The sequence below is a fragment of the Parasteatoda tepidariorum genome, chromosome 3 (genome assembly GCF_982258835.1).
Source record: "Parasteatoda tepidariorum strain Cologne lab strain chromosome 3, Ptep-v5.0, whole genome shotgun sequence".
In the NCBI taxonomy this organism is placed as follows: Eukaryota; Metazoa; Arthropoda; class Arachnida; order Araneae; family Theridiidae; genus Parasteatoda; species Parasteatoda tepidariorum.
The window spans coordinates 53,580,359-53,595,284 of record NC_141757.1 but is presented as its reverse complement, the minus strand read 5'-3'; the positions used below and the strand labels follow the sequence as shown (position 1 = coordinate 53,595,284).

Sequence of the window (14,926 nt, the reverse complement as noted above, 5' to 3'; positions counted from 1 at the left end):
TGAAATTTTTGATGAGCTATATTTTTACTGTACAAAACAGCAAGTAGACAGTTTGAATTTTAACCAATCATATTTGAGTACATTAGATTTGACCAATCGTTGAAAGGAAATGGAGTTATAGAAAAATTCCCTTTTTAAATTTTAAAACTAGAAGTTTTAAAAAATCTAGTTTTCCAAAATGTGATCCCACATCATGCATATATACTAGAATCCCGAAATATAAAGGTGACTATTGAATATTTTTTTTTCATAAAACGATTAATGATCAGTTTAATCGTAATTTTAATTTCCGATAGTGGAAGTGGAAGCAGGAGAAGGAGAAGATGTGGGGGTGAAGAAAGTACTATAGTGATGTGTTGTGCTATGACAGATGATGTTATGGTTAAGTAAATTACTTGAAATATTGTTAAACAACGCATTTCGATACGCATCTGTATTCAATCAGATGCTTAATAGTATAGAAAGCTCTTTATATTAATTAGTATGAACTTATTAAAATCTTACGCCTTATTATCTATTCAGTTGCTCCCTTTCCAATAATTACCATGGGTTATCAAAAAATTGTTGCATTATTTTGGATTACAATATGTGGATTGTGTTTAAATTATAATAATCTAATTTCGTGTATGAGTTTGGAAGAAAAAAATCAACTAAAGTAAGTGTAGTTTTTTATTTATTGCAAATATCATGCACTGCTTGCTTATCTAATGTAAAAAAGAAATAATATTCTACAGTTAATGCTGTCTTTTATCAACAAATTTTTTAGAAATATCGTTTTTATATTGATAATTCTTATACATCTAAGTTTCGTATTTATTTGTGATGAAGAATCTATGAAAAAACCGCTGTAGTGTCTTCGTATTATTGAGCTCGTAGAAAAACTACTAACCAAATACATGTATTTTATTATGTTAATGCTCTTCTTAAAAAAAAAGTTCCGATGACCTCTAATGTACTTCTACTAGGCCTACTAACATTGTATGATAACTTAGGAATTACTGAGGACCAGTTTTCTACTATTGATGATTGAATTGACCTTAAAACTTTCAGTTGAACTATCTGTAGATTTAGCTTTGTTTGTATACTTTAAAAATCGAGAATTTTGAGCACATTCTCAAATTTTAGCATTTAAAAACATTCATAGGTTATATTAATTATTCTTTTGGATTTTAATGTTTTGGTTTATTACTGTTATTTCCTCAAACAATTCGATTGATTCTTATGAAACATATTTTAAGTACCATCAAAATCACAGTTGTTATACCTCTGTGATAATATAAAATCTGGTAATTATTACATCTCTAAAACAAAAGTATTTTTCAAACTAGTGAGCCTTGCAAAATTTTTCTGCAGGATTTAAAACTATAGGGGATATTGTGATCTGTTCCGTATCGTGATCTGTCGCGCCAACTACAATCCCCAAGGTGCCAAATAGATTTTAAACTTGCAAATTTTTTAAAAAAAATATGTAGATGTTTGTCTGGGGGTGACTACGAGTTATACCTTTTGAGTTAGTCCCTTTCTATGATGTTTTTTTAGTTTCTCGCGGGCCACTGCCCAGAAGTTTCCAAGACTTGACGATTATTTTGCTGCAGATCACGAAACTGAAATCTCCCCAAGCGTGTCTATAATCAGGGGTCTGTCCAGACATTTTGTGAAAGGTGCGTTTTTGTGAAATTGTGAAGAAATAGCTCGTAATTTGTGAATATAAAATAAAGGTTAAGTCACATTCTTTCAACCAGGCTTTGGCTTTTGTGAATTTGTGCAACTAGGATCCTGTTATTGCTAAAAACTTTTTCAAGGCGTTTTTAAATTGTTAAGACATGCAAGATTATGGTCAACACTGTAAAATTATAATTTAAAAAAATTAAATTTTAAAAAATTAACAGCAATTGCTGCTGCTAAATTAAAGATGCAACATACAAATGTTTGGTATTTAGCCTATACTGCTGAACGCAGAATATTCATTTTGGACGAATAGAGGAAGAAGCATCTGCCGAAGACAAAACTTAGATCGTTTACATCTGTCTTTCTCCCCTCCCCCCTGGGAAGGGTTTATTCGATTAATAAAACAATAATGAAGATAAACTAATTTGTGAAGGGTCCTATTAAAAGATAAATTATTTTGTGAAGTGTTCGTTTTTAAGTTAAAATATTTTGTGAAGGGTCCGTTTTTATGAAAAGATATTTTGTGAAGGGTCCGTTAACAAACCCAAATTTCTTCTAAACAGACCCCTGCTATAATGCACACCAAAATTTTGATTCCATTTAATATCAAAAAATATAGAAAAAAATCTCAGGAAAGGGACAAACTCATTGCTACCCTCTGGCAGACAACTGCACATTATTTTTTTAAAAATTTCTGCAGGTACAAAATCTTGGCTTGGCAACGGTAATGGCCGAAAACCGACCCTAATATAGAAATATCCATGTGCACAATTTTTAAACTTGCCTGGCGACTTTTGTCTTTTATGGTCTCTGTGTACCATTCAAAATAATATTGAGTGAACATTATTATTTCACCAAGATTATAAAGAGATTAAGGACTGTAACCCTGACCAAAACCTCCTAGAAGATAGAAGGCCTCAGCACAGATCAATTTATTTGTACGACATAATGAACATAAACTATGCAATGGATGAAAAATAAGAAAGATCTCACTACGTTTGAGCTACTGAACTGCCCAGTACTGGTAAATACGAAAAATGTCAATACGTTTGGACTCCTAAATGATCAAATTTCTTGTTTATGGTGACCCATGCTGAGGCCTTCTCTTTTCTAGGAGGTATTCTCCTCCTCATCTGAACTGCCTAGCTTTCAAAGTTCTTCTAGTTTTTATAAATAAATTTACTCTCTAATAACCATCTTATCAATAATATATTGGAATATCAATTAATCTTTTGAAAAGTTTATCTGCACATAATTTTTTTTAAGCATTTATAGAATTCGGAAAGAATGTGATAACAGCAATAAAAACGTGTGACATGAATTTAATATTTTTAAGTTGTAAATATTTGATAAATTTCCTATTTCTTTTATATTTAAGATGAATCATATATATATATATATAACATTGTTGCTGAGTGGAAGGATTAAAACAGGGGTTTTAGTCAAGGAAGGAGGTTACGAAATTTATTCATTAATTATAACACGAAGAACAGCTCTAAATGTGCTCACGAAAAGTTGTGCTCCTTGATATTAGTTAGGGAAAATCTTGCAAAGTAAATCCTCAAAATGTTACCAGGGGTCTGTTTCGAAGAAATTTGGATCCATTAATGGAGCCTTCGCAAATTATCTTTTCATAAAAACGAACCCTTCACAAAATATTTTAACTTAAAAACGGACCCTTCACAAATTTGTTCATCTTCATTATTGTTTTGTTAATTGAATAAACCTTTCCCGGGGCAGAAAACAAGAAAGATGGATGTAAACGAATTAAGTTTTGTCTTCAGCAGACGATTCTTCCAATATTCATCTGAAATGAATATTCTGCTCTCAGCAGTATAGGCTAAATATCAAATATTTGTCTGTTGCATCTCTAATTTAGAAGCAGCAATTGCTGTTTGTTTTCGAAAATTTAATTCTTTTTATTATAATTTTACAGTGCTGAGCATAATCTTGTATCTATTTACAATTTAAAAACTCCTTGAAAAAGTTTTTTGTAATAACCGGACCCTATTTCCACAAATTCATAAAAGCAGGACTCTTGTTGAAAGAATGTGAGTAATTTTTTCACAATTTCACAAAAACCGGACCTTTCACAAAATGTCTGGACAGACCCCTGGTTACATTTTAGAGATTAAGGGAAATTTTAGTAATTGTAATTGGTTTATTAAATAGGTTGCACAATTCTTACAAGGAACAAAGGGAAAAAATGTCTTACTTTTAATTAATGCTTGCTTGAGCCAAAAATAGATTTAAGGACAGGATGTGAATTTAAAAGTGTGAGAAAGTGTTTCGATTAGAATAATAAAATATAAGAAAAGGATTTACAGAAAAGGAATTAATTATCATAAAGGAAAGGTTTAATTATCATAATTAATTATATAATACAGTAAAAATTTAGTTTTCTAAATAAATAAGCAGCAATGAAAAAATTGGAAGTTACTACCTCTTGAAAGTATTGACTTCCAAGTATATCTGTTGAAAGCATTTTAATGCTTATTATAAACTTAGATAATTATCTAAGTTTATAATAATGTTTCAAACATCAGCAAAAAGCTACCATTTTAAAAATATTTTTTAAGAAGTGCCAAAATTAATTATTAAAAAGAAAGGAAACGGGCAAGAGTTTGTTTTATTCAATATCAAATGAACGCACATATTCATGTATGGGGATGATGAAGAAATATCAGTTTCCTTCAGCTTTTTTCCTTACTAGAACAAATGATTTCAGAATAAATTTATTTTCTATTTTATGATTCTGTGTAAGAGAGAAACATATTTTTTTTCTTCTTAATGTTACATCATCCGGTATTTAAATTATTATTTTTTCTTTACAATCTAAATGATTCAGAATTAATTTGTTCATTAAATCTTACTGTATTCATAGCAATCAGTCTTTTTCCATAAGTTAAGACTCCTGTCAGATATTTCTTTTTCTTGTAACTGTCAAGGAAATTAAAAATCTAACATGTTTTAAAGTTTTAACTAATCCCTCTTATTGAAAATGTATCTCAAAAAATTTAATTGAATTTTATTATTAAGACAAAATTTATTACGCAATTAATAACAACTATCTTGATCAGAACCAGGATGATGGCAGGTCAATATCCTCTCCCTCTTAATGAAAACATACAAATAAATAATCTTTTAATCTTAATAATAATTAAAGTAACTGTTTAGCAAGAATTATAATTTTAGTTCTAAAAATATCATTGAGATTGGTCAGTTTGGTCAATTTTGAAATTTAATAATTTTTATAGGTTTATGCACCTAACCTATGTTAGTTTTGGGAGAAAGCCAGTACCGTCTTTACGCATGGGCACACCCGGGCAGTGCCCAGGGGCCCCAGGCACTCAGGGGGGCCCTTGAGAATCTTACTTTTTATAAATTGTATTAAAAAACAACAACTAAGAATAAACAACTTTGCATTATATAATTTTTAAAATAAATCCCAAATAGCAAAATATGGTTTATTTTCACTCAGCAAAAACCTTTTAATGTAAACCTAAAAAGGTTGGTTATGCCAGGGCTAAAGAGAATACAAGGGCTAGTTCACTCCGCTCTTAGAGCTGAAGCTACGATTTCCCTCCTCATGACGTCACTGTGTCTACAGATCTCGGAGATCGCAAGCAAAGATATGATAACTTTGCATCTTTCTCTTGTAAAAAGAAGTTAGACTTTTTCTGGTTATTAGCCTTCAAACTTTACGTAATTAACACATTATTTCCGTTCATAAACATAGTTCAAAAAAAACTTTCTTGGTTATTATATTAAAAAAATACCATTTTAAACTTATAAAAATGTTTTGCTAGTTGGTGAAAATGACACGATAATTACTTTATTTTCAAAAGTTCAGTTTTAACTTTAACTATTAAGAAAAATGAAGGCATATATCGACACTTTTTTTATCTACATATTCTTTTATAACGATAAGTTAAGTTAAATTTAGAATCCCTGATTTTAAAATATGTCGTTAATAGCAATTTGTTCATACTTAATCATTAAGAAACATCAACCTTAAACGCTAATTACTGAAACAAAATAATAATTTAGGTTCATAATGACATCAGAAATTTTACAATTGTTTATAGGCATTTAAATTTACGATGATATAATATATAGATATTTAAGTTGAAGAGAATATAATTTTTAAAAAAAATCATAAATATTTAGAATAACTACATTAAAAAATATGTTATGAAATTAGGAAAATTTCAACTATATACTATATATTTTACTTATACTTTTTACTTACATTTTAAATTTCTTTGACTTTATCTATTTTTTAATTCTTTTCACCTGCCTTTCTTTATGAAGTAGCGAGGCGGTTTCTATTTAGATAATGAATTTTTATAAAAGTTCTTTACGACAGAATAAACGTATTGCGGTTTTATATTAACTGTGTCATTTCGGAATCCATTCTTTACATAGTTGTTCATTTACTTTAGGGAACACGCGAAAAATTATACTTTTTCCTTTTGTTTTTATATCAGAATTTTTGCAAGTTGTAATCGCGCAAACTGGCATTTCGATAATAGTTTTAAATTCTTGTAAATTCACTGCAAAAACTGAGGAAAGTCATTATGGAAAATAACAAATGTCTTAGAATATCTCGCAAAAAGAAATGATCCAATATTAGTTAGAGCTAGTAAGGCCAAACGCTCCGTTCTTGAAGTAAAAGTGCGAGCTTTGCGCCAAAGTGACGTCACTAGAGTGACGTCAGAGGATCGGCGCGGCAAGAGATACTTCAAAGGAGTGAACCAGCCCTTCTATTCTCTTTAGCCCTGTGGTTATGCGGCTTACGTGTAAATCTTCTAACCTTAAAACGAGATCAGTGACAATCTGCTCTATTCTATGCACATTAACCCTAGTCCAAAACCTTGGAAAACAACCTTCTATATAAAAACCTTAAATCGAGGTTGACTTAGAGTTTCCAAGCGTGAAAAAAATCCTTTAATAAAGCTAGGTGAAAATACTCTTAAACCCAGGTAATTATAAGGTTTCTTTTCACAAAGTCTCAGCTAAAATCCACCTTGTCATGAAATTTTAATGAGCAATGCAGTTTGATCCTATCGATAGTGTGTGACGTCAGCTAATATGTCATCAAGTGACCATTTTACTTAAGAGACAACACTTATTTTAAAAAAAAAAGTCTTAAAAAATAATCCTTTTAGGATGAAAGGTTTAAAAACTGCAAGATTTTTGCCTTATTAAAAAAAGCTTTTTAGTACAAACACTTTCGTTCGACAATAAGAAGAAAATTGTGACAGAAGGTAGCCGTAAGGTTGCATGCTTTCTGGGATATATACTAGCGTAAAAAGTGCGCATTTTTTTTTCTAAGAATAGTGATTGATTACCATGCAAACACCAATAGTTTGAATAGTTTATCACTAGGAAGAATACAAAGTCAGCCGAAATCTATTTTTCTTCGTTAAAATGAAGTTTTTAGGTGCTCAACTCCCTAAGGGATAATGTCTCTGAATATGCTTGAGATCACCGAAGTCAAGCATCACTGGCTACGGTCAGTGTGAGGGTGGGTAACCACTTGGATCAATCTGCGTAGGGACCGAGGATGTGCGGTACGGGTCCTCGTTAAACTGTTTTACCGTAAAGTGCACGACTTCGCATGCAGGTCATTGGGCTACCGAAGCAGGGGAGCCATCCCCTCATCAGAGGATCAAAATTGTGATGGCTTGTCTTCGGATCATCCTCAGTGATGTTTCCCAGACCGTCGCCAATAGCCCGTTGTGCAGCTCCAGTGTGACGTAAATGAACTACAACAACAACTAAATATGCTTGACAACCAACTCTGTTCAGTATTTATAGTTAATTAAAGTATTAATTGACAGTGTTTCGAATCATACAACAGCAACTTTTAAACTGGTTATGCCTGATGTGCATTGAAAGATGTTTAAATATTAATATTATAATAACTGACTTCTTAATAGTTTGACGAAACAATTCATACCTTTTGAATTTTTTTAATTGCTATACCCTAGCCGCGAAGGCTCAGGGGATGGAGCGTTTGCCTTCCAATGAGGTGAGCCGGGTTCGAACTGAATGATGGCTGGTCGATACGAATCTGCATCCGGCTTGCACAGACCACAGTGCTGACGTGAAATATCCTCAGTGACAGACGGATCATGGGTTAGAGTCCCTTTGCCGTCAGACTAACCGTGGGAGGCTCTCGTGGTCTTCATCTCCATGTAATGTAAATGCGGGTTAGTTCCACTGAAAAAGTACTCCACGAATGCAAAATTTTTCCCGATACTTGATACAAGAGCTCCTTTGTTTTCTATTGTTGTTGTTGTTGTTGTTGTAGTTCATTTACGTCGCACTAGAGCTGCACAATGGGCTATTGGCGACGGTCTGGGAAACATCCCTGAGGATGATCCGAAGACATGCCATCACAATTTTGATCCTCTGCGGAGAGGATGGCACCCCCGCTTCGGTAGCCCAAACGACCTGCACGCGAAGCCGAGCACTTTACGGTAGCACAGTTTAACGAGGACCAACACCGAACACCCTCGGTCCCTGCGCAGACTGATCCAAATGGGTCACCCACCCGCACACTGACCGCAGCCAGTGATGCTTGCCTTCGGTGATCTGCTGGGAACCGTGTCTTAACGATCAGCCCACTGCGGGACCCTTTGTTTTCTATATTGAGTTCAAAAGTAAAAGGCTACAGAGTTGAACATTAGAACTCGGTTGTTCAATGACGGTTATAATAAAAAATGAAAAAATTGTTTAACCCTTGGCCGGGATAGCCTACTTGGTAGAGCACTGGGCCCATGTATAAGAGTTCGTAGGTTCGATCTCCGCCAGCCGAAAACTCCCCGTGTAGTAAATGGTGATTGATGCACGTTAAGTCTGTCGAGTCACAGACGCCTCCATGTTCCCATAGCAAGTCATACCTCTGGGGATACTGACCCAGGAGTTTCCTTGTCTTCTGGATTGGTTCAAAATTACAAGGCTACGGAATTGAACATTGGTAGTCGTAAACCCGAAAATTGGGTCGGTTACAAAATAAAATACAAAAAAATTTTTTATACCCCTATGCTTTTTAATTTACTTATTTTAATTAGCTTCTTCGTTTTGAAAATTACTTACTATTTGAGGATTACAATTTGTTAGCATTTAAGAAAAAATTATGCCTAGTTTAAAAATGCTTTATTTTATGTGCATTGAGTTTTTGGGGCTATAAAAATGTGTTTAACTTTGTTAAAATTATTGCATATCTTAAAAATGCTTAATTTTATGCATGTGAAGTTTTTTAGTTCTATTTTAAATAGTATGAAATTTAATAGGGGCCCAAAACATTTCAGTGCCCGGGGGGCCCTGCTTGCTATTAAGACGGCCCTGGAGAAAGCATATTAGGAAGTTGGTAGACGCTATTTATTATTTCCCCTTTCTTTAACAACCGGTCGTGTTGATTTTTGGTTTTTCAAGTGATATAAGGTTTTTTGAAATACCGTAACTTAATATTGTGACGCGCTATTTAATATATTTATTTATGGGGCAATGAGTGAATGGTTGTTTACAATGAAAAGAGGGGAAAAAAAAGGAGAATCAGTGAGTCACTTTGTAAATAAATAAGAAGCTCTTTAACCAATAATTTTCAACATTGAGGTCGACGACGACAGTTTTATATTTACATTTTTTCACAAGTTATTCTTTAGTTTATTTATTCTTTTCTTGATATGTCAATAAAAATTCATCAATCATTTGTTTTAAAATAATGAAAGAAGCTGAAATATTATTGTGTATGTAAAATCAAGTTTTTCCCCTAAAATATACAATCCGTTTTTGGTCCCCTGCTCCCTCAAATTTAAATTCTGGCTGACATCGACCTTATAAGTAGCATTAATTAATTTGGGTTTAAAGTTCGTCAATTATGTGTTCTTTAAACTATTAAGATTTTATTTTACTACTTTAAAATTTGATTATTAGAAAAACATTCATGCTTACATTATTTTAATTTACGATATTGGACATAAAAACGAAATTTCTCTGAATAAGCATGCTATTTTTTCCCCGATGGGTTCGGATTATTGACCCTCCAAATATCCGCAATCTGTAAAATATGGTCCCAATAGTTTGGGCAGAAAAACGGTTGACAATTTGAACCCCTTAATGTTAATTTATCTTTTCCCATATTGCTTTTTGCACACAATTTTAAAACTCGTCTATCTGAAATAATTCCGTGCAAAAAATTACTTTTCAAAATTATTTATTAGTTAATTTACGAATGATTAAAAAAACATTGAATTGTTAGGTATACAAATTTATGCACCAATTTAATCTGCGTAATTTTAAATTGAAAGATCCAAAATTTGAAGAAAATCTGTCGAATAGTTGTTGAGAAATGAAAAGTTAAAAACCCGCCTACTTTGAGAATGCGAAATGTGAACTAAGTCAAATTAACATTAAGAGGCCTAAATATCTGACCGCTCTCTTCCGTAAATCTTTGGGACAATATTTTCCAGATTGTATCTCTCTTCCCCCGCCCTGTTTTGAAGGTCAAGAATCCTAAATCGGAAATAAAAGTGTGTTTATGCAGGGAGAGTACCATCTTCTGTTGGATTTCATAACTTAAAATATAGTTTGCACAAATTAATTTGCATTTTTAAGCTTGGGTCGTCGAACCATTAAGATTGAGCTCAAGTATGCGAAAATACAATCATTATGAAAATACTCATATGTAACAAAAGTTTTTTTTTTTTTTTTTTTTTTAATGAAGTTGTACATTTAGTGCTAGGTAAATAAATAAAATGAGATAAGAAATATGTAATAAAAAATATACTTTTGGTCATTCTTAGGAAATAATTTTTAAGATTTTAAAAGGGTCATTGTTTTATTTAGCCTGCATCTCTTGCCATTTTAACACCAATATTATGACTGGTCAAATTTACCATCTTAAGTTTATGTAACAATTAAAAACAATACATATAGTGTACCGTTACCCCTTTGGCTGTGATCTCAAAATTTAAATTTAGTAACGGTTACCCAGGTTATTTAGTAGACAAATATCTAATGAATTACAGAAAACTTTCAACATTTAAAACTCATTTTTATTGCACCTCTAAATCTTCAAAAAACATAATTTCACACATTTCCAAATGCCAACATGGGAATAAACATTTATACATTAATTAAAACAAAAATGCAACCTTAAAACACTCAAGCATAACCTTCAACTTCTACAGTTCAAAAAAAAGACATTTATAAAATAAAAACTTCATTTAACATTTCTAAAAACCCAGACTTGGTTTATGATATCTATAAATTACACTTAAATGCTGATTGTTCTCCTACACAAAAAAAAAACACAACATAACAGTTCAGAATTTTCGGTAAATGATTTCTCTAAAATGTTAACGAAATAAAATTTAAAGTTTTATAAGTACCCTACGGAATTTACTGCTTTCACTCTGGAACCGCCCACCGGAAAGGTAGATGAACTCATGGACAAACTCCTTGGCTAGGATCTCGAAATTTCTCCAGCTATTTTAATTTCAAGCGACTTAGGCATGTAGAAGGGGGACACCGGACGTCCAGCATAGATTCCTTCGGACTTGGCCCATCGTCTCAAAGATATCGGCTTTTGGCTAATCCCGGTAGTCCTTCCCGCTAGAGACTTCAGTTTAGCTTTCCCTAAGGTTACGATCCACCATCTCCGAGATACTGTCACGAACCACTCCTTCAGCGGACAAACTCCGTATCCCCAGGATACTGCTCTGATTAACTGCTTACTACTGGTACTGCAACTGCTACTCGCCAGCTATGCTATGAGCTATGAATATGAGACATCTCGGCATATTGGCGCGAAGCGCCACTCACCGATTCATCGGAATTGTGTTGGCATAAGTTGGGAAGGCATAATTAAATCAAACAATTTAAATGAAAGGAGAAGTTGGAGAAAACTCCATTGTCAAGAACATCTAATAAAGAGTAATGCACATAGTAACGAGCACGAGTAAATTGAATTCAAAACATTGGACTATTTACAACAGATAATTATTTACATGTATATACAGGGTTAAAGTATGAATATAATTAGTTGATATGTACATAATTAGTATACCTCTGTTATTATAGTGACCCGGCCGTCCCGGTTAAAACCGCTCGTGCCGGGTTGCTCACTATTCTGAGAATTAACGACAGTGTACCTCCCCCGGATCGGACCCTCGAAAGGGTTGCTCTGTCACCGAGGTTGTTACATGCCGGTGTTTAAGCTGTGTGTTTGTCGTGTGTTGTATTTATTGGGTTTGATTGTAATATTTTGATATTAGGCAATCTGAGGTTAGGAAAGCTGTGAGTGGACTGATGCTAGCATTTTCCCTGATAATTTCAATGTCAAAGATTTTGTTGAAGTTAGCTGCGTTGCAGTCTTTCGCATCCTTGTAAAATTTAGTGTTAATTTTCGCCATATATTGGTTGATATCATCAATTTTTAGGTCTTTTTTGATGGATTTGTTGCTGATCGCCCGTGGGGCGCCCAACATGGTTCTTAGTAATTTTCCTTCGAAATTTGATAGTTTCTTCCTTAAATTGTTGGTAAGGGTAGTTAATACTGGACTGCCATAGGTCAGTATGGGTCTTATAGCTTGAAGATATATTGATCTCTTATTATTCAAATCGAGTTTGGAGTTCTTATTCAGTATAGCATATAGGGCGAAAAACGCTCCTCTGCTTCTCTTTATAACGTCGTCTATGTGCTTGCTCCAGCTTAAGTTGAATGAGATGATAATACCTAGGTATTTCACTTGTTTCACTGGTGAGATGTCTATACTGAATAGCGTAATATTCGGTATTTTCTCATATTTAATTTTGCTATTGATTACCATATACTGGCTCTTGTCAGGGTGTAATTTTATCCTCCATTTGGAGCACCAATTCTCCACTGTGGTCAGTTTTCTCTGCAGTAATTCTACTGCTCTTTTTGTGTTAATGGATTTCGTTATTAATGCAGTATCGTCAGCGTATAGAGCGACTAGCTCGTTATGATTACTGCCATCCGCAGGGAAGTCTGCAGTATACAAAATGTACAGTAAAGGGCCAAGAATTGATCCTTGTGGAACTCCTGCTCTTATAAGTTTGTAGTCAGAGAAAGTGTTATTTAATTTGATTCTGAAGAATCTATCCTTCAAGTAGGAGTCTAGGAGGAGGAGTATGCTATTTGAAATATTCATTCCGTTGAGTTTGACTATTAGGCCCCTATGCCATACCCGATCGAACGCCTTAGCGACGTCGAGTAGGATAAGGGCCATTGTCTCTTTTTTGTATTTTCCACTACTGATAAATTCCATTAAATTTATAACTTGTTTAGTGGTTGATAGTTTAGCACGGAAGCCGTATTGCTGGTCTGGGAGATTTTGTAAGCTGGTGTATAGCCTGTTTTTAATGATATTTTCAAAGATTTTTGAGATAACTGGCAGCAGGCTAATAGGTCTGTGATTGTTGGGGTTGGAAGCATCTTTTCCCGGTTTGGGGAAGAGAATAATGTCAGATCTTTTCCACTCATTTGGGAAGTAGCAGTTAATTAGGCAAGTGTTAAATATAGCAGTTAGGATCGGGATAATTGATGGGGGGGCATTTTTAATCATTTCGTTTGTAATTGCATCGTGCCCAGGAGCTTTTCTGTTTTTGAGTTTCTTAGTTATGTTAATAATTTCATCATCATTGGTCAATTGATAATCATTGGTGCTATTATTTCTGGTTATGATATCAGAATGCTACTCGCCACATTCATCGCTTCTCTTTTATCCTCCCGTCAACAAGGCGAAAGAATCTAGACTGACCTGTTTACCACGTCCAGAGTCATCCCGCATCCGGCGGACGTCAGAACCAAAAAAAAAGATCCCTGAGAAAAACCGTCATGAATCCACTAATACCCTATACAAGTTATAATACCATCTTCAATAAATATTAATAAATTTAGTTACATAGATTTTACCCAAAAAAATCCCTTTTTAAAAGACTAATTCAAAATTTCTAAAGAAAATATCATTATGATTGAATTTAAACTTTACCGTAGTGGTGCCATCTACAGACAAATAATCTATCTTTAAAAGTATTACAAAAAAAAACTTATAATAAATTTCAATTTATTACAATACCATCGCCTCACCGAAAAAAAATTAAAATACTTTTAATTTTTTGAAACACTATAGCACTATGTTAAAATGACCTGGAACACTATCAAGAAATCAAGAAAACTAAATTACTGGTTTCACACAAAAAATTCCGTTTTTTCCTTTTCTCTAAGCTGTTCATAAATAATTCCTATTTAAAGTTCAAAATCTCTAAAAGCACCACGCGGCTTTAAACCTACTTTTAGATCTTTATCACTAAAATCAAATCTGACCCTAACAATGTGCACCTTGCAAGGAAACAGAAAAGAGGAATCAAATATGCTCCAAAGTAGTTTAAACTACACTTAACTTTAAAAAACATTATAACTCAGATTTACACTTAGCAATACCTTTTCCAGCGGCCCATAGGGGGTCAGGAAAAGATTGTACAGCAACGTTATCAATCTTCAGCTTTCAAATTTTAAACATCTAAAGATTCATAATCTGCATTTTCAAAATAACATAAAAAAAAAATGGGACAAACCCAGTTTTGACTGATTACATACATCATTACAATTGCCGGTGGAGACCTACACTTCACACTTATGTACATAAAAGGACCGTGGTCCACCTGAAAACAAAAAACAGTCTCCACCGACCTACTACATTCCGGCTTATGTAACAAAAATATGCACCGCCAGATATAAACTCCTCCTCCATATTTGGAGAACATTTGACATTCCACCCCAAAACATTTATAACCCAGTTTATAACAAGAAAAATTTAGTTGCACCCCCCTCTTACAAATTCTAATTTCTTATGACCCGTCCATTTACTCGTTGTCTTAAATTATAACGAGGTTGCGGAAAAGGCACGAATTTACCTGTCTCATACAGTAGATTTTCTGGAGCAGGTGTTTCTACTCTTTCCCTATCTATACTGCCACTGATTTGGTCACCGAACCCACTATCTCTGGATCGCAAAATTTCCAATCTTTGCTCCGCCTTTGCCACATTCTCCACATGAACAACCCTAGTATAGCCAAAATTTTTTGTATGTTGGATTTTCAAAGTGACCGGAGATAAGACTTCAACCACCCTGAAAGGGCCCTCATTAAATTTAGCAAATTTCTTGCACTGGTTTTTCTTTAACACAGGATTGAACCAGTATACTTCATCCCCTGTTTG

The 14,926-nt window shown here is 33.5% G+C and overlaps 1 protein-coding gene across 3 annotated transcripts in view; it reads left to right on the top strand.

Annotated features, from left to right (window-relative positions):
- The first annotated feature begins 294 nt into the window (after positions 1 to 294).
- The window catches only part of Edem2 (ER degradation enhancer, mannosidase alpha-like 2), a 47,493-nt gene continuing 32,861 nt past the window's right edge, over positions 295 to 14,926 (top strand). For all 3 annotated transcript variants that reach the window (XM_016060648.4, XM_016060650.4, XM_087159342.1), the window contains exon 1: positions 295 to 655. In XM_016060648.4, coding sequence (XP_015916134.2) covers positions 546 to 655 — 110 coding nt within the window. In that variant the 5' untranslated portion in view covers positions 295 to 545. The remainder of the gene's footprint in view (positions 656 to 14,926) is intronic.